This window comes from Uranotaenia lowii, unplaced genomic scaffold (assembly GCF_029784155.1).
Source record: "Uranotaenia lowii strain MFRU-FL unplaced genomic scaffold, ASM2978415v1 HiC_scaffold_299, whole genome shotgun sequence".
Classification (NCBI taxonomy): Eukaryota; Metazoa; Arthropoda; class Insecta; order Diptera; family Culicidae; genus Uranotaenia; species Uranotaenia lowii.
Genome location: NW_026598200.1, coordinates 6,431 through 25,106, shown reverse-complemented (window position 1 = coordinate 25,106; position 18,676 = coordinate 6,431). Strand labels below are relative to the sequence as shown.

The 18,676-nt window shown below is 42.7% G+C and overlaps 1 protein-coding gene across 1 annotated transcript in view; it reads left to right on the top strand.

Moving 5' to 3' along the window:
• Window positions 1-18,415, top strand: part of LOC129759877 (trithorax group protein osa) — a 28,770-nt gene extending 10,355 nt beyond the window's left edge. The window contains exons 3-14 of the mRNA XM_055757416.1: window positions 1,761-2,966; window positions 3,097-3,272; window positions 4,245-4,295; window positions 7,102-7,299; window positions 7,465-7,681; window positions 7,870-8,115; window positions 10,581-10,703; window positions 10,813-10,975; window positions 11,034-11,334; window positions 11,401-11,479; window positions 11,546-11,763; window positions 11,825-18,415. Of these exons, the coding sequence (XP_055613391.1) occupies window positions 1,761-2,966; window positions 3,097-3,272; window positions 4,245-4,295; window positions 7,102-7,299; window positions 7,465-7,681; window positions 7,870-8,115; window positions 10,581-10,703; window positions 10,813-10,975; window positions 11,034-11,334; window positions 11,401-11,479; window positions 11,546-11,763; window positions 11,825-14,992 (6,146 nt within the window). The 3' untranslated portion in view covers window positions 14,993-18,415. The remainder of the gene's footprint in view (window positions 1-1,760; window positions 2,967-3,096; window positions 3,273-4,244; window positions 4,296-7,101; window positions 7,300-7,464; window positions 7,682-7,869; window positions 8,116-10,580; window positions 10,704-10,812; window positions 10,976-11,033; window positions 11,335-11,400; window positions 11,480-11,545; window positions 11,764-11,824) is intronic.
• The last annotated feature ends 261 nt before the right edge of the window (window positions 18,416-18,676 follow it).

Genomic DNA, 18,676 nt, shown 5'->3' with positions numbered 1-18,676 from the left:
AATTCTACTGTTTATTGCTTTTAATGCTGCAATTTTCATTCTTTAATTAACTGTTTCCTGCGAAGGATGATTTAAAGCGAACCTTGACCTTTGTATCCAATTTCCCAGCAAAAAAAATGAATGGGGCAACCTTTTCGAACTTTCTTCAACATCTATCGCGTAAACCTTCCGAAAATTTGACACCTTTCCACAGATAACGGCGCGGCACCGGAAAGCCGTCGGCCGGCCGAGTCGCGCGTTTTCGAACCCCTTACATGTGGGGGTGGGTGCTCAGTCAGAGGCTCTACGTTCGATAAAGATAACGTTCAACAAACGTTTGGCAAATGTTTGGAACGTCATCCGACAACAGCCGGGCCAGAGCTGGCCATGTCAACAACCTTTTTAGGGGGAGAAGAATTAATTGGAAGTAGGGTTACAAATTTCACTATCTGTCGGGGAGGTGCAGTCTAGGATGGTTTCGCTCTATGTGTCTAGGCTAGGCTCTATCATTTAGATACCTGACTGTAGATAGTTGGCAAATAAACTCAGACAAAAATTGAAATAAGATCAATCGATAGGAAAAGTGATGAACAAGCGATTCTGTGGCCGTTTCTAGGTCACCAATCGATGAAATATTTCATCATTCATTTCATTAAGGATGGTTGTATTTTGCGAATCTAAATTTAGTTAGAATTCGTTTTTTCACTTAGAAATTTTAAGCAGAGCTTTAACTCAAAGTTTTTAAACTTTAATCCCACACTAATCCGATTGTGTCTAAACTTGGTCGGTAAGTTTCGTTTAGAACTTTTGGGCTTGTTTTGGATGCATCCGCATGGTGCATTGCGGAAACTTGTCTTCGCTTCCAACTAAGGCAAAAAAAAGTATAAAACTGCACCAGAGAGACCACACGACAACGACGACGACGACGATGATGACGACAACGGAAAATGTATTTTAGAAGTGCAACAAGAGTGGGTTGCCACCACCAATGGATGGTTGGTATCCAACACGTGGTTTTTCGCAGCATGTTTTCCCGCACCATCATCATTGGGAACTGGAGGGAACCTTTCAAATGTACTCGAACTAGAATAGGTACAGGATTCGCGCGGACGACGGAAGAAGAAAGTGAGTTGGACCCGCGCGGATTTGATCGTTAGGGTTTTATGTACCATCCAAACTACGGCTCTTTGAAAGAGACAAATGTGGATGGATCCCCGGAAACGGGCAAGAAGAGGAGATGTTGGAAAGTACCGACAGCAGCACGGCATGCAAGTAGAAGACGCTCTCGTTTTCATTCATGAAATAATGCCACACAGCCATCACACCGGCGGCAGGCAGGCAACGTCCTCGACATTGCTGCTTATCGTTCGTCGTACCCGGACTGCCGCCGCTGCCAGCAATGTTCGGTTTCGGCTTGAAGCCAGTGAGAAAAATATACACACACCCAGCGATGGTTGGGTTTTTAGTTTTGGGGAAAGGGGTGTTCGGGATTTTTTATGTTTATTTTATGAATAGCCTTCACTTCCTTGTACCGGTAAAGTTTTGTATATGCTTCTTCATTCACCACCCTCTCTCGACGCATCAACTAGACCAGACCAGTGGGAACCGACGACGAGTTTATGTATATGCAGAGTACGGTTTCCGTGACATTGACCTATATCTATCGTTCTTTTGTTGTGTCTGCGCGCCAAAACAACCTTGAGATTCTTTGAATAAATAAGATTACCGGTTTCGTGTTTATTTATTTAGTTTTTTCTTTCTCCTTTCTCTCTATTCCGCAGGTCAGCAAAGTTTACCGATGCCTCCGCGCCCTTCCAGTAGTCATTCGCAAGTTCCAAATCAGCAAGCAAGTAGTAATAGTAATTTAGGTCACGCTAATCAATCGCAATCGCAACAGCCGTCGGACCATTCGAGGGTGGCTTCACCGAATCGTCCGCCTTCAGCATCTTCGATTGGTGGTCCTCAGCAGGGTCCACCTCCACCACCTTCACAATCCGCAATGGCAGCTCAAGGATATCAGACTCAACCACCACACCCGCCGCACATGCACGGCGGGTATAAAATGGGACCAAGTCCCGGTGGGCCAGGTGCAGGTATGCCTGGTCCACAGCAAATATCACCATATCCACCACACAATCCTCAATCGCAGCAGTATTCACCACATTCGCAAGGGAGTTATTCACCTAGACCCCAGGGATACCCTGGAGGTTATGGGCCTTCGCCACCAGGTGGCCAGCCAGGACAACCACCACCTCCTGGTCCTCCACCGAACAGTGTGGCCGGTGGCCCCGGTGCTTATCCAGGTCATCGCATGCCTAACCATGGACCCCCACCACATTCTCAATATCCCCCACACCAACCTTATCAACAAGGCTGGGGACCTCCCGGACCAGGACCACAGGGCCCAGGAAGTCATGTAAATAATCACCAGCAGCAGCAACAACCTGGCAAAGGAATGCCACCTTCACCACAACAACCGAATCAAGCACAGTCCCAGCAAGGCCCACCCACTGGAGGACCTCCGCAAAGCGGCTCACCACGTCCTCTCAACTACTTGAAGCAACATCTGCAGCATAAAGGTAACTATGGTGGTGCTCCTAGTCCCACACCACCCCAGGGCTACGGCAATGGTCCGGGCATGCATCCCCCGATGGGTCCACCTCACCACATGGGCCCACCGATGGGACCGACCAGCATGGGCCCACCTTCCGGAACACCGCCGAACCAGCAGGGACCCCCGGGACCTCCCGGGCAGCAGCAGCCACCACAGCACATAGGACCCAACAGTCATCCCGATGGATCGGTACCACCACAACCGCACCATCCGGAATCGGGCCCCCTTGGCAGCCAGGACAACGGTCTCAGCGCGTCCGGTCCGGGCGGCATCGGTCTGCCGCATCCAGTTACCTCACTCGTTACAACGGGACCTGATGGCGCTCCTCTCGATGAAGCCAGTCAGCAGAGTACCTTATCCAATACCTCAGTAGGTGAGTGTCTCGAATGATCTTGTTGAAAGTTGTCACGGTCGCCAAACGTTTCTTGGTTCTTTCAAAAAGGCGATCCCTAACGACTATCTAACATATAATGATTACCTAACACTTTTTCCATTCTTCGCAGCTTCCGGTGAAGATCCGCAGTGCTCGACGCCCAAATCGTCGCGCAAGGGCGACCCCTACAACCAAAGTCACCTGCCGGGTACACCGACGACCGCGTCACCCGGACCGCACAACCAGCACGAAGACTTCGAGATGAGCTCGCCCGCCCCATCCTGGCCGAGGACGCCAGCTAGTCCAGTGAGTATAGTAACGGCCGGCCAGAGCAGCCGCAGCGCAAAAGGAGCTGCTCCCCCTCCGGTGCGGCGACTACCGGTGACGACGCCACCACTGTCCTCGCACCCGGCGCATCCGTCGTCGTCGTCGTCGACGTCTTCGTCTTCGTCGCATTCGTACGGTCCGTATCGTTGCGGGCCGACTGTAGCGGCCGCGGCCACGGCTTCGGCCTCCGCAGCTGCCGCAGCGGCCCTCTTCGCTGCGTACTGGTACTCCTACTCCTCTTACACTACGCCGTCCACGTCCGCGCCGCTGTCCTCACACCACGTCGCCCCCTCGACGGTGCTGAAGACGCGCCGGCCGCCGTCGGTTGCCAGTCGTAGAAATGTAGATACAAATCTCTTCTCACTATCTACCAAACTAGTTATCCTGTTGTGTCGTGTAGCAGATTAAAACCAGATACCAAAAAAATCCGTACTCTTTATTTCCGTTTTAGAAAAGCAAAAACCGCCGCAGTACAGGTTCCACAATTAGGTTGTACAATTGATTGTGCCTAAAAATTACCGAACTCTAAAGTTCAATACTTTTGACTGCTACAAAATTCAAAATTTCCTATCCAAATTGGTTAACTTTGAAATTAGATTAGTTCTTTTAGAATCTTGCTATCGATATTATTTATTAACTTTCAACACGATTGCATTCCTATTTTGATTATGTTTTTTATTGTTTCATCTCTCAGTAACGACTGCTTAACTACTTAGCATGATTCTAATTTCAAAGTTAACTAAAAAAAAAAAATTGAAGAGATGCTAGTGTTTACGTTCGTTTAACTTTTGATTGCTTTTCTTTTTGATCAATTTCGAAATGAAAAAAAAAATCTTTTTTTGTTGAAATCATTCTGGAACGAAATCAACTAAAGCTTTAATTCTTTTCTCTCTTCTCCTCTTTCTTTCTTTCTCGCTGCGATCCCGTTGTTTTGATTTTCCTTTTCCACAGGTATTTAACAGCCACGTTGCTCCCGCGGAGACCCCCTTTAGATCGACTAAGGTTAATATTTGCAACTTTAACTACCTTGTATTTTTTTTTAGAATAAAAATCGTTAACAGAGCTTGGTTTTGTCGCTGTTTTTCCGCTTGCTAACATTGGTTTTTTGTTTTTTTGTAGGTTTGTTTCAAGTTGGGTTTAGTGTGTGGTTTGAAATCCGTTCCAAGATTAATAATAAACTAATGCTTCGGGATCAATCAATTAAGAGGGATCTACAAACTTCTATCTGCTGCTTAGTAGATACTTTCAACTAGTTTGGAGGCAATAATTAGAAAAAAATAGTGATTTTTCAAAATTTTAATTTTAGTATTAAACGCATTAGTTTATTGTCATCTCTTGAATTGATAGTTTCATTTTTCCATTATTTTCAAGTGTGAAGGGATTGTTTTAACATACATATTACGTTATTTCGTATATCCAACATATCTGTTTGTTTCAACAATATGTTATACCAATAACTACAATATTATCAATCTAAATATCACTCGTAGAATATTCACAATTTTTTGCTAAGAAATTTCAAAGTTTTGATCAGACCTTACAAAGGATATTTCGAAGCGAGTGTGCTACATTTAGAAGCATAATTCAAATGTTATAAATTTCATAATGAACAATATTTGACAAAATTCAACAGAACACTTTCGATAACGCAAGAAACTAAATTTTTAGAATTTCATCCTATGGTTTTTGAGATATAAAATACCGAATTTTGGTCTTTTGAAGCGTAGATTTCTCTACAATTCTTAAACTGTAAGGAAGAGTTCCATAAATAAAAAAAAAAATCTGATAAATTTACATCATTTATTTTCCTTGAGCGAAAGCACATTGTTAATGCATACGCCATCCTTTCGGACTCAATTTAGGCCCCGATAGTTTTCAACGAATGACGTTTATTGCCAGGTTCGCCAAATGACAAACCCGGACTTTAGATGGCACGTTTATTTCTGGTTCTGGTTTCCTACGGAATGAGAACGAGGAGAACGGAGAATAAACGGAAAATCTACCTTATTTTCATCATCTATCTCATTCACTGGAGCGAAATTTTCGTGCGCTCTCCATTCGGACTTAACTTGAACCCCGACGGTTTCCAACAAATTATGTCCAATGTTATATGCTATCTCTCACTCTTTTAAAAGAATTCATTGAACACTTCTGCGACTTTTTGAGATGGCGGATCATATGCATATCCTCATTTTCAGCATATATAACTTTTAATCCGTGGATCGGACACGTTTTTAAGAGAATTCTACAGAATTCTTCAATAGTAGTTTGCGGGTATACTTACACAAGAGCTATATCCAAAATTACTTCAATATGACAAAAGCACTTTCTTCCTGTAGAACACCATATCTGTATGGTCATATGTATGGTTTTCCTCTGATTGAGAACGACAAAAATTCGCAATTTTCTCCTAACGACATTTTAAATTCCAAAACTTACCGTTTGGACTCAATATAAGTCCGGACAGTTTCCAGCGAATGATGCCATCTCATTTAAGAAAAAGACTACAAACGCTTCCACTATTGGTTGTATTTCATAAAAAAAATTTAAAGAGTTCTTCAATTGGGCTTTCCTGTTTGCAAATTTACTGTACAGAAATCTTATACATTGGTGCTCGTTCATTTGAATTTTAAATTCCAAAGCCTACCGTTCGGTCTCAATATTAGCCCCGACAGTTTCCAGCGAATGATGTCCATTAGCACGGTAGTCATATGATACAAGCGGACTTCCGACTGCTGGCATCCTATTTAAGAAAAAGACTACAAACGCTTCCAATATTGGTTGTATTTTATAAAAAAAAATTAAGGAGTTCTTCAATTGGGCTTTCCTGTTTGCATATTTACTGTACAGAAATCTTAACATTGGTGCTCGTTCATTTTGAATTCCGGCGACATTGTAAATTCCAAAGCTTACCGTTCGGTCTCAATATTAGCCCCGACAGTTTCCAGCGAATGATGTCCATTATCACGGTAATCATGTGACAGAAGTGGACTTCCGACTGCTGCTATTGCATTTAAGAGGAAGAATACAAACGCTTCCACTATTGTCCGTATTTCAGATAAATGTCTTTCATGAGTTTTTCAATTGGGCTTTGCTGATTGCTAATTTATTGTACAGAAATCTTACACATTGGTGCTCGTTCAATCTACAGCAGTGCATAAAATTAATCATTACTCGCGATCTATCTCACGAGAGACACGTTGAACTTTTTAATTCTCAATCCATATTTATTCTCACTCATTCATTTTAGCCTGAATCTCATGTATTATTTGGTTTCTATCCTAATGAGATTGAGAAAAAAAATCCAATGAATAAATAGTGCGAGAGCACATTTTTTCAGTTTTAACGTTTGCCGTTCGGACTAAATATAAGCCCGGCAACTTCCAGCTAATGATGAACATTATGACGGTCAAGATGTGGCAGAATTGCTTTTGGCCTGAAATAAGCTCTCTTTTCTTCCATTATGCTTCCGCAATCTTGTGAATATTGAAAAATGCATGGAATACTTGTATTGCAATAAAAAGTTGAACATATTTTCCGTTCATGTATTCACGTTTTCGTGAAGTCATTTACGTCGTTTGATATCATTCACCTCCATATTTTTTGATTCGCACTAAAATTGGAATAAGGTCATCAATAAATATTTTCTTGGAACAAAACATTCAAAATAATTCATCGGTTTGGTTTGGTTGGGTTTGGTATATCATTTTACTTATTGTTTTGTGTGTCGTTTTTTTTTTTGTAAATTATAATCTCAAATATTTGATTTTAACAAAAAGTCTAAAATGTGTTTTCATCACCCTGACAGAAATCGGACAGCCTGAACAAGCTGTACGAGATGGATGACAAACCGGAACGGCGACCCTGGCTAGACAAGCTGCTGGCCTTCATGGAGGAACGGCGAACCCCAATAACGGCCTGTCCGCAGATCTCGAAGACACCGTTGGATCTATACAAGTTGTACGTTCTGGTGCAGGAACGTGGCGGTTTTCTTGAGGTGTGTAAGGTAAGTTTATTTATCTAAACTAACAATACTAACAAACATTTCCTGGTGGCTGGAATACTGTCTGGTGTCTTTAGTATTGGGTTAAAACGAATAGTTAAGCTTAAGTGGGACGTTTGTTTATGTTGTATTCTGGATTCTTTTTGTCGTATCGCTTTATAAAAAAAGGTTACCAAAAGCAAGACGTGGAAGGATATTGCCGGAATGTTGGGTATCGGCGCCAGTAGTAGTGCGGCTTATACGTTGAGGAAGCACTACACAAAGAGTTTACTAGCGTTCGAATGCAAATTCGATCGCGGCGGCATTGACCCGGGGCCAATCATAGCCCAGGTCGAGGCCGGTTCCAAGAAGAAGTCAAAGCAAACCGCATCGGTTCCTTCGCCTGGTAAGTTTCGGAATCGCGTTTGGCAAGTCTGACACGAGGGTTCTCTTCCAAAGCTCTCAAACGTAACTCAAAAATCCAGGAAGAGATCCCGTGCCCTACTTCCTACTCGAAGACGACCACTCAAGAAAAAAAGCGGAAGGTCTAACCCACTTTTTCCACTCCCAACACATTCATTCGCCCCTCGACAGGTTCGTCCAACTCGCAAGACTCATTCCCTGCCCCCGGAAGCAGTAGTGCCTCGATGGATGGCTATGCGGGGTATCCGGGCGCTGGTGGCTATCCGGGGCCCGGTGCGGCACCAGATTTTGCCCAGCAACCTGGGCAGCAGCCGGGTCAATCTCAGCAACCTCCGGCGGGACCGGCAGGCCCCGGTGGACCAGCCGGACAACAGCGACCCCCGTCGCAGCAGAGCGGAACGCAATCTCCTCATCCAGGTGAGATATTTTTTTGAAATGATTTATTTTATTTTATTACGAAATTCAATTATTGATATCATCTGCAAACATATTTGTACATTAGATTTAAGCCTCTACTAGTTTTAGACTTTAGTTATTAAAACCTAACTCAACTAATCCCCAGGTTAGGATTTTTGAATACCCACTACGCAAACATAGTAAAATTTTGGAAGCTAGTTGTTTGCTCAGTCTAGCTTTCAATAACAAAGAATTTTACTATGTTTGTTTCAAAAATCCTGACTGGGTTGTGTGTGTATGATCTCAACGGAAACTAACGTGCTTGGAGATATTTACCATTTCGAAATGCAACACTCGAAACATGTTTTTTCCGATGATCATCTGTTTATTTTACGAATAACATATTCAAATTTGTATATCTCAGCTTATAATCATGTCTCAAATCACAGGTTTTAAAACGTAAATTATAGAACCTCACAGAGAAGGAACTTTGTGTTATAATTACTATAAAAAAACGAATTAGAAAGACACCGTTAAACATTCTCTGACATGGAACAGAATTCCGGAAGAAGATTTGTGTTAAATATTGTTTAACTAAAATTCTTGAAAACTCAAGAGAACGAGTATGTTTTTTACGATTCTCTTCCTGATTTCTTTCAAGACATTACACTATTAATTAGATAAAGAAATTGTACTCGAATTTAACCTTTAAAAAAAACTTCAATTCAGTAAAAAACAAGAGATTTAAAAAAAGTACATAAATTTTCGGGAAGTTCTAAAGTTATCTGTTTAGATGATTTTTCAATTAAAATTTTCAATCTACTTGGACCAAAGAAACCAAAAGTCACATTACAACTGAATTACAACACTGCATTCGATTATCCCTTCTGAAGTTGAGGAATTTCTCCCAACGTGGACATTTTCAATGGCTTCCCGGTTTGACGACCTTTTAGTGACTTCGATTCGGAAACCTTCAGAGATAACGACTCGACGACCTTATATGTCAACTCTCCATGACTTCTAAGCTCGACTTTTTCCATCGATTCTCTGCTCCACGATCCTCTAGAGGCTCGACTTTATTGTGGTTCCAGTGTGAGGTTTTTAGTGGTTCCGGTTCGACGACCTTTTACGGTGCCAGTCTGATGACCATGAATTCCAGGCTCAGTGACCTTGCATCAGATCTATGTCCGATAACCCCCCAGTGACTTCCCAGTACTACCTTGTATTGGCTTCTAGTTCGAGACCTTCAGTGATTTCAACTCTACGATCTTCCTTGATTCCTCCAATAACTTCTAGCTCTATGAGTTTCCATGACACCCAGGCTCGACGACCTTTCTGCAATTCTCGGTCCGACGATCCTTGAAGTGAAATTTTGGACCAGTGACTTAATATCGACTTCCAGTCTGATACTTTCAATGCAATGGCTCCTAACTACATGACATAGACGCTTTTCCAGTGACTGACCCTTAGACCTTCGGCTTTAGTTTATTATTCTTTCATTGGTGATTTCACTTCTCCCAGTTTCTATTAAGTTGGCCTGGACCCATAACCTGTTGAGACACTACATATAGAGTGGTATGATTCAAAAAGTCACCCAAAGCGTACAGAAGTTCCATAAAGGTGCCAGATGCAGTCAAGGTCCAACAACCTACAATGGCTTCTCGACTCAATGATCTCCAATGACTACAAGCTTTATGGCCTGCCATAACGTCCAGGCTTGACAATCTTCCGCCGATTTTCGATCCGACGGCCTTCCGAAGGTTCCCGATCGACCCGGTCCATGACCTAATAATGGCTTTCGGTCTTATGATCATTGGTGGTTCCACTTCTATCCATTTCAACTATAGTGCCATATAGAGTATTAGCCTCAGGGTACATGGTTATCCACAACGCTTGTAAACTTTAAATATCCCTGTTTAAGTCGTAATGTGGCTTTGGTTACTTTTGAAACCATTTTTTTGAAATATTGTCAAGGACAATCAATAGAATAATAAACAGAATCGAGTTCTAGATCTTTGATTTATATTCATGTCCTTCAAGCTTTATATCGATCGATTTCATTAAGAGTAGTTTTCTCATTTGCCTCTAATCTGCGCTATGCGTGAGGTGACGATAGTAGAATCACTCGAGTCACTCGATTATAGAAGTCGCTTTGGGTGAGGAACGTCACTTCGGATGAGCTTTGGGAATGAATCTCTGTCACTTCACTTACACCAACTATCGGAATAAGGTGACTCGACTTTGGTCACCTCATGCGTGGCGCAGAATAAGGGCCATCATTTAGAATCATTATCATACTTTTATTCATACATCAGGCAAATCCCAAAACCACACATCAATACTAATACTGCCATCATTCTGTTTGTCTTCCATCTGTTCTCATTTCGTGCTAACCAACAACCAACCATTCCGTTCCATTCGTTCCGTGGCATCCTTCGCTCGCTCGCACCTTCCACTTGTGTTTGCTGTGGCACTACTACTCATAGGCTCGGCACCGCCAACATCCGGGGATAACATTAGCGTAAGCAATCCCTTCGATGATCCCGTGGGCCCTCAGCGGCCACCGTATCAGCAAGGTGCTCCATATCCTCCAGCTAACCGCCCCCAAGGTACGATCATTACTGGTGCTTTCCTCTAGGGGTTTCTCTCATTTAGATCATTTTTTTCTTTATTTTATTTGTTACTGGATTTGAACTTATGTTTTTATTGGTACTTTAGGTGCTCCCTATCAAGGACAACCCGGAGGCTATCAGTATGGCGCTCCGGATCAGTACGGACCGGGTGCTGCTCCAGGCCAGTATCCTCCAGGACAGCAGGGACAATATCCCCCAGCTGGCAGGCCAATGTATCCTCCCTATGGTCCTCCGGAATCTGGTGAAGGGTATGTAGACAAAAAGTTGTTCTATGAACACCCAAATACAATGATCTTTTTTTTGTAGTCGATCGACACCACCAGCTCCAAGTTCCGGCCCGCCAACTGCAGGTGATCCCTATCGAAGCTACGGCAATGCACCGTATCCGCCACCACCTCAGCAGCGTCCCTACCAACAACCTCCCCCGGGCAGTACAGGACCTTCACAAACTCCCCCGACGGGACCACCGGGGGCAGCCGGTCAACCCGGTGGACCTCCGACAACCGGTGCTCCAGGTCAGCAATCCCCATCACCTATGCAACAAGGTCAGGGCTACCCTGCTACAACGCAACCACCACAACAAACCGACTATTATCGTCAAGATCAGGTTGGTTACACTTGTTATACAAAAAATCTTTGAAATCACTTACCCCTTTTTTCTATTCTTTCAAAGCCGAATCAACCGAGAAGGCATCCGGACTTTGAGAAGAGTCAGCAACCTTACCCACCTTATCAACAGAGGCCGATGTATCGTAAGTACCTAAAAACCTAACTATTTGTAAATAACGGTATTTAACTCGATTTTTTTTCTTAAACAGCCGGTGGCTGGCAAGGTGGAGCTGGACAGTTCCGTGGTCAGTATCCACCGCAGGGACCGCAGCAACAGTGGGGTACTCACAATGGTCCCCGACCAAGTGGGCCTCCCGGTTCGCCTGGGGGTCCACCTGGAACTCCGGGATCCCCGGCTCAGTGGAATGCCGAAGCCAATCGGTATCCTCCAAGTCAGCAGCAACCACCATACCCGCAACATCAACAGGTAAGGTTTAACCCTATCCTAAGTCTCAATTCATATTCTAACATACTTGTTTTGTCCTTAGGGCCAACAACAACCCTGGAACCAGATACCTCCGGTTTCGCAAGGGTCTCCGTTGCGACCTCCGGCGCAAGGAGGCAAACCATTTGCTACGATGCAACGATCCGGAATGCCTGGACAACCGGGAATGCCACCGGCTCAGAGTGGTGGACCCCCAGGGGTGCCCAGTGGTCCACCGAATGCTGGCCCTGGACCTGTTCCGGTTCCTTCCCCGGCTGGTGCACCTCCTTCGGTCAGTGCAGCTCCAACTACAGCACCGGTTCCTGGGCCAGCTGCGAAACCTATGCCACAAGCTTCCTTCACACCTGCTAGCACGGTTGCTCCCAAGCGGGACATTGTTTTCCCTTCGGATAGTATAGAATCGACGACCCCGGTACTAGTGAAGCGGAAACGTATTAGCAAACTGGAAGTTGGGCAGACAGATCCGTGGCGGATATTCATGGCGTTGCGTTCGGGATTGCTGGTGGAGAGCACGTGGGCCCTCGACGTACTGAACATACTGCTGTTTGACGATTCATCGGTGCAATACTTTGGTCTGACGAATTTGCCGGGATTGCTGAATCTGCTGCTAGATCACTTCCAGAAGAGTTTGAGCACAATGTTCGAAAACCGAGATCGACGACAGCGTGGTAATCGCGCTTATGGATGGGTTGCAAAGGAACAGGTAGCTAGTGACGATGAAGAGGAAGATCATTGTGATCGGAAGGCAATTGAAGATGTGAAGCTGGAAGCTGACGTGGAGGTGAAGAAAGAGATTGACGAGATTAAAACAGAAAACGAAGAGCAGGAAGACAGCAGTGATGAGTTACGCACACAACAACGAATAAGAAAATCAAGCAAACGGAGAATTGACGTTGATTTGGGAAGCGTTTTGGATCCACCGAATCCCGAGGATCGGATACTGGTATTCCATTCGGCTACAAATTATACAATGAGCTCCCGGAAAGGTTTGCCGGTAAAGATTCAGCCGGCAGAAGATGATGTGTTCATACTGGAGCACCGAAGGGACTGGGATCGATTGGCAGATCATCGGTATCATCGGGAAACGGATGTCGGTGGTGACCCGTGGACAGCTGGATATTCGGAACCGGATCCGCATGAGTACATCATGGATACGTTCCATGCCGAGTTTGTAGACATTCCATTTGCAAGGATGCTGAAAACTAGTAAAAAGTATAAGGAACGTTGCAAGAAGTTGAACAACAATAATGTCATTAAGCCGGCAACGAAAAGCGTTGAAAGTGATCCAGAGAGTAGCGATAGCGAACGAGAAGAGTCGAAGACCACGGCCAATGGAAGCGATAGGATAGTTAATGGTGCCGGAGGAGTGGACAGTGGTGCTGAAGATGATTCCAAGAGTGCCGTGAGCAACTTTGTGGTAAAGAAGGAAACCAGCGAAGTGAGTGCTTCCAGTGACGCTGACTGCCGGGAGATTGATATGGAGCTTGAAAAGAGCAATCTCTCAAATGGACCACAAGAATCGAGTGCCGGTGGAGAGGAACAAGCGGAAGTTAAGATGGAAATTGAAGAAGAGGAGGATCAGTGTAAGGTGGAAAAAGATGTGGAAGAGAAACCGTTTAACGTGGCAGCGTCGGTGCGTGATCCGGCCAAAATTTTGAAAAGACGTCGTATAAGCGACTACGAAGATGAGTGCTATACACGGGACGAGGCCAGTTTATATTTGATCACGGAAGGACACGATGCGCTAGCAAGGCGGTGCATAGCAATTTCGAATATTTTGAGGAACCTCACGTTTGTTCCAGGAAATGAACCTGAGTTTGCTCGATCTATTCGTTTTTTGTCTGTTTTGGGCAAGCTGTTGATGTTACACCATGAACATCCGATTCGAACGAAAAAGACTCGAAACTATGATCGAGAAGAGGATGCCGATTTCTCCGATTCGTGTAGCAGTTTGCAAGGAGAATCCGAATGGTGGTGGGATTTCCTGGTACAAATTCGAGAAAACATGTTGGTTTCGATGGCAAATATTGCTGGTCAGTTAGATTTGTCACGGTTTGATGAGCCAATTTCGAGGCCTATTTTAGACGGATTGCTACATTGGTCTGTCTGTCCTTCGGCCCATGGTCAGGATCCTTTCCCAACGCTTGGATCAAACTCAGTATTATCACCACAAAGGCTAGCGTTGGAAGCCTTGTGCAAATTGTGTGTTACCGATGCAAATGTGGATCTTGTGATAGCGACACCTCCCTTCAGCAGACTGGAGAAGCTCTGCTCGGTGCTAACCAGGCATCTGTGCAAAAACGAAGACCAAGTCCTGCGAGAGTTCTCGGTCAATCTGCTCCACTATCTTGCAGCAGCAGACAGTGCAATGGCCAGAACCGTGGCGATGCAGTCACCCTGCGTATCCTATCTTGTAGCTTTCATCGAGCAGGCCGAGCAAACCGCACTCGGTGTTGCCAATCAACATGGTATCAGTTACCTGCGGGACAATCCCGATTCCATGGGAACTAGCCTTGATATGTTACGAAGGGCAGCTGGAACTCTGCTCCATTTGGCGAAGCATCCGGATAATCGGCCGCTGTTTATGCAGCAGGAACAGCGACTGCTAGGTTTGGTCATGAGTCACATTCTGGACCAACAGGTTGCACTAATCATCTCGAAGGTCCTTTTCCAATGCTCTCGAGGGACTGGTCCACTGACCACTATGGAGATAGAATCGACCTTCAACAAAGTTGATAATAAAAAACCTTCCGAGAAGGATGTCTCAGAATCGGCAAAGTCTTCTATGCATTTAAATTCGATCATTTCCACTAGCGGCAACAGCAGCAGTTCCACCAATGGAAGCTGCAACAAAGATAGCAACAACTCTAACGGTGGCAGCAGTAGCAATATAATCGCCGCTAACAGTTTGCCAACAAACGCCAGCATCCCGGTCGGAAAAACTCCCACTGAACAGCAGCAATCACCTCTATCTCCATCACCATCGATGCCTGCCCCTGCTGCACCGGTAAGCGGAAGTTCTGGCCCACCTGCGTTCGTTCCACCTCCAGCATCCATGGCAGGAGGAGCAACACCTGCCCCTGCTGCTATTGCTGCCCCTGTCAACTCGACGGAACCAGCGCCAACAACGGAATCAACGACAACAACGACGGCAACGGCAGTTCCGGCTACCCAACAACAGCAACAACAACCGATCACAGCTTCCTCGTAGTGGAAGAAATCGATGATGCTGAAGCACATCCAACTCTAGAAAAGAAGAGAACCGGAGACCCGGAGTACCGTCGTGCGTGTGCCCGTGATTAATTGTATGAAAGAGACAGAAAGAGAGAGCATCTTTAAAATATTTATATAGTTATACATACTAGACAATTACACGAGAGAAAAACTATAACAAACAAACAAAAATTGACCCATAGTAGGACACCGCGTAAGGAGTAAAACCAAGAAGTAAAGGGAAGTTAATATATTATCTGTGTATAGTAAGCTGTAAGTAATTCCCGTTAGTATTGGCAAAGCGCGGCACAATAGAATGTGCAGGATCAATATGTATGCTTATTGGGGATGACTTCTACTAAGTACATGTGTATTGAGAGGTTTTGACGACGACAATTTTTTTAGAAAGTGTACGCGCAAAGCTGGTGTAATATAACTACAAAGAGCAGAAAAGAAGAAAGAAAAAAACTATGCTAATGTTAGAATGATTTAATGTGTAGCCATTATTAATAGACGTCAAGTAAAATTACTTAACTAGAGCAACCCGTTTAACTTTGCGAGAGATGGAGTATGAAAGTGAAAAATGAAGAAGGGAGAATATAAGTACATCAAAACTTCAGACATTCACGAATGGTGTCTGAACCGAAGTTGAACTGCAATTATTGACATTATTCTGAAAGCGCAAACTAACTTGCGATGGATTTGGTCCTATTAATCAAACTTGACTTGAGCAAATGTTTCAACAGTTAAGTAACAATTTGAGACATTTGCTGTTTTCCTTTTTTTTATTTAGGATTGAGAGAATTTCAACTGATTGCACAAATGAGTAATTTTAACAGTTCTTACGTTTTTGAACTTTAGAACCTAAACTGGTTGAGATAAATATTTTTCTTATTAATAAAACTATTTTTTATTGAATAGTTTTGAAGCGAAATAGAATTGATGAAAAATTAGAAATATTCTATCAAAAATAACAAATTTTTAGAATAATGATGAAAAGTTGTAAACTCAGTTGAAATGTCTCTCAAAAAATGCACGCAAAACTTATGCAGGGATTTGTTTTAAAGTTGTTTTTGTTTGATAGTTATTAACCGAGTCATTTCAATTATCGAAATAGTTGGTCTGAACTTAATTCATTTATGCAGACTAACATCCCCAATTAATTGTGTTGATCGAAAAAAATATTATGTTCCCATTCATTGGAGCTTCTTGCATCAAATGACTTTTTCTTCTTTTTTGATTAAAGATACGATTGACGTGCAAATGTGCGCACGCGTCGAAATTTAATTGGAGAAACAATACGGAAATGCAAAAGTGTATACTCATAGCGTTAATTGATGGAAGCATGATTTTAATAACAGAAAACACAACAAAAAGAAAAAACAAAAACAAGTAAAAACAGTGATTGTACTAGTAGATGCTGCCTTTGGAGCAGAACATTTTATGTGGTATGAAACTTGTAAATTTAATATAGTAGAAATATGTAAATTCAACAAAACAAACTACTTAAAATTACGCACTGATGTGTGTACGTTTGTGTGTGTGTTTAAATATGGAATCACACCGATAATTGAGGGACTATTTGAGCGTTTTGTCGGTGAATTAAAATGATTTTAGTCATTGCGCTTTTTAAGCTTATCATCTGATAAAAATAGAAGAGATTCCAAAACAAATATTTTTTCTGGAATGTTTGTTTGTTTCACTCGTTTTCAATCTATCGAAAGTTCTTAAAGCGCAGTGGATTAAATTTTTAAGATTCAGAAACAGAACAAGAGAACTCTGTAATTATTAATTTATTAACGAATGTTTCTCCTAGAAAGACGATGTAATCATAAACGTGTTGCTAGAAGCAAATCACACACGCGGTCATTGAAGGGGCAGATATGGATCTATTAAACTGATTTATAGTGGAAGTAAATTAATGTGTTAAAGTGTAGCTAAAACAAAAGGTATAAATATAACAAACATACAACAAAAAAGGAATGAAATAGGATACACGATTAAGGAACAAACTAGAATATTGATGCTGTATTTCATACGATTGAATGCGAAAACAACAAACACAAGCCAACTTCAAGTACTAGGGTGTATGGATTTGTCAAGAATAAGTGGCTCTCCTATTGGCGGACACAGTTTGTGGTGGACTGTCTCCTACCAATTACGGGGTCTGGACTCCATCGCCCTCAGGCAGCACACAATCGTAGCTGTTGCAGAAAACTGAAAAACATCTATTAGACACGATTAGAATCTCTGTTAGAAACCAGCCCTCGTGGGGGTTGTAGATCGATAAGCTAACTATTGTCTGGTCCCACAGCTTCGGCTGGTAAATACCCAAAACTTGTAACCTAATCGAAGGAAAATCGAAAACAAAAAACATAAACTTTGAACAAGAAGATGAAAAACAATTGCTGCTGACAACTAGTGAGATAGTGAGGAACTGCCTCTCCGGCTGTGGTGGACGGAGGGGCGGAACCGGTAGAATTATTTAAGCTTCGGGACATTGTAGCTGTGGTAATTGACAAAAGAAAACGTAAAAAAGAGATAATTTGAAAATCCCTTTTTGCTTCTGAACGAGTAATATTCGAAACATGAATTTTCTTCCCGGAAAACGTTTCGTTTGTTGTTTACTGAATGTGCGTGTGTGCAAATCGATGCATGGTAGTGACCCATGCGAAAGAAAATATAATTTTCGCATATATTTAAGCGATTTTTAAATAATATACTAGACCCCTATCAACTATAACCATGTACATTCAAAAGAATCACCCAGAAGTTAAGCATAACGAAGAAGACAAAAACAAACAAAATTGCGCGCCGTGTGCGAGGAAAATATTTTTGATTTTCTTCCAGTTACTATTTTGTACAAGAAACTACCATCCAACCTATAGCGCTATTTATTTTGGCTGCCTAAATGTTTAGTTTGTTTGTTTTATTACCATCGGAACATTTTTTCTTGTATTGTTTCGTGTTTTTCTAACACACAATACTGAGGTAAAGGCAGCAGCAATTTACGAAAGTACTGGTACCGTTAGTTTCCTTTATTTATTATAATTATGAAGGATTATGATTCAACGATTTTTGCGCAGCCCACATGAGCGTATCCGACAAAGCAAACCTATTGAAACAAGTATAAACAGACAAAATATAAAAGAGGACATGCACTTCTGGAACCTAGATAAAGCGTGCGCGAATGAATGAGAGACCGATTGAAAAAAATGTACGAACTAGAGCCAACGTTAGTCTGTAGGAAAAACGGGAACTCTACAAGTAACCTATTATTTAAAGTAAAACGGCAAAAACCTTGAATGATGTAAAAAAAGGGAAAAAAACCCTAAATCCCCCTACTAAAGTATATGAATGTCAAATAAATTCAATTAAGAATAATTTACCATCGAGCAGAAAAAAAAAACCCGAGTGCAAAGATCAGACACACAAAAACTTCACAATTGTTCCACATAATATGAAAGCTACACTAGAAAAAAAAAGCGCAAAAAGCTGCTGTGCATTGCTGCTGCAATTATGAGGTGATTTAACGAAATAGAACAAAACTAATTTGCAGAAGAAAAAAGTTGAACAACAACAAACATACGAAAGTGAAACATTAGCAAAATCTATAAAAAAAAAAAAACAAACAAAAACAAGACCAGCGGCACACGAGGAAAAATGGGGTGGCAGCAAACAC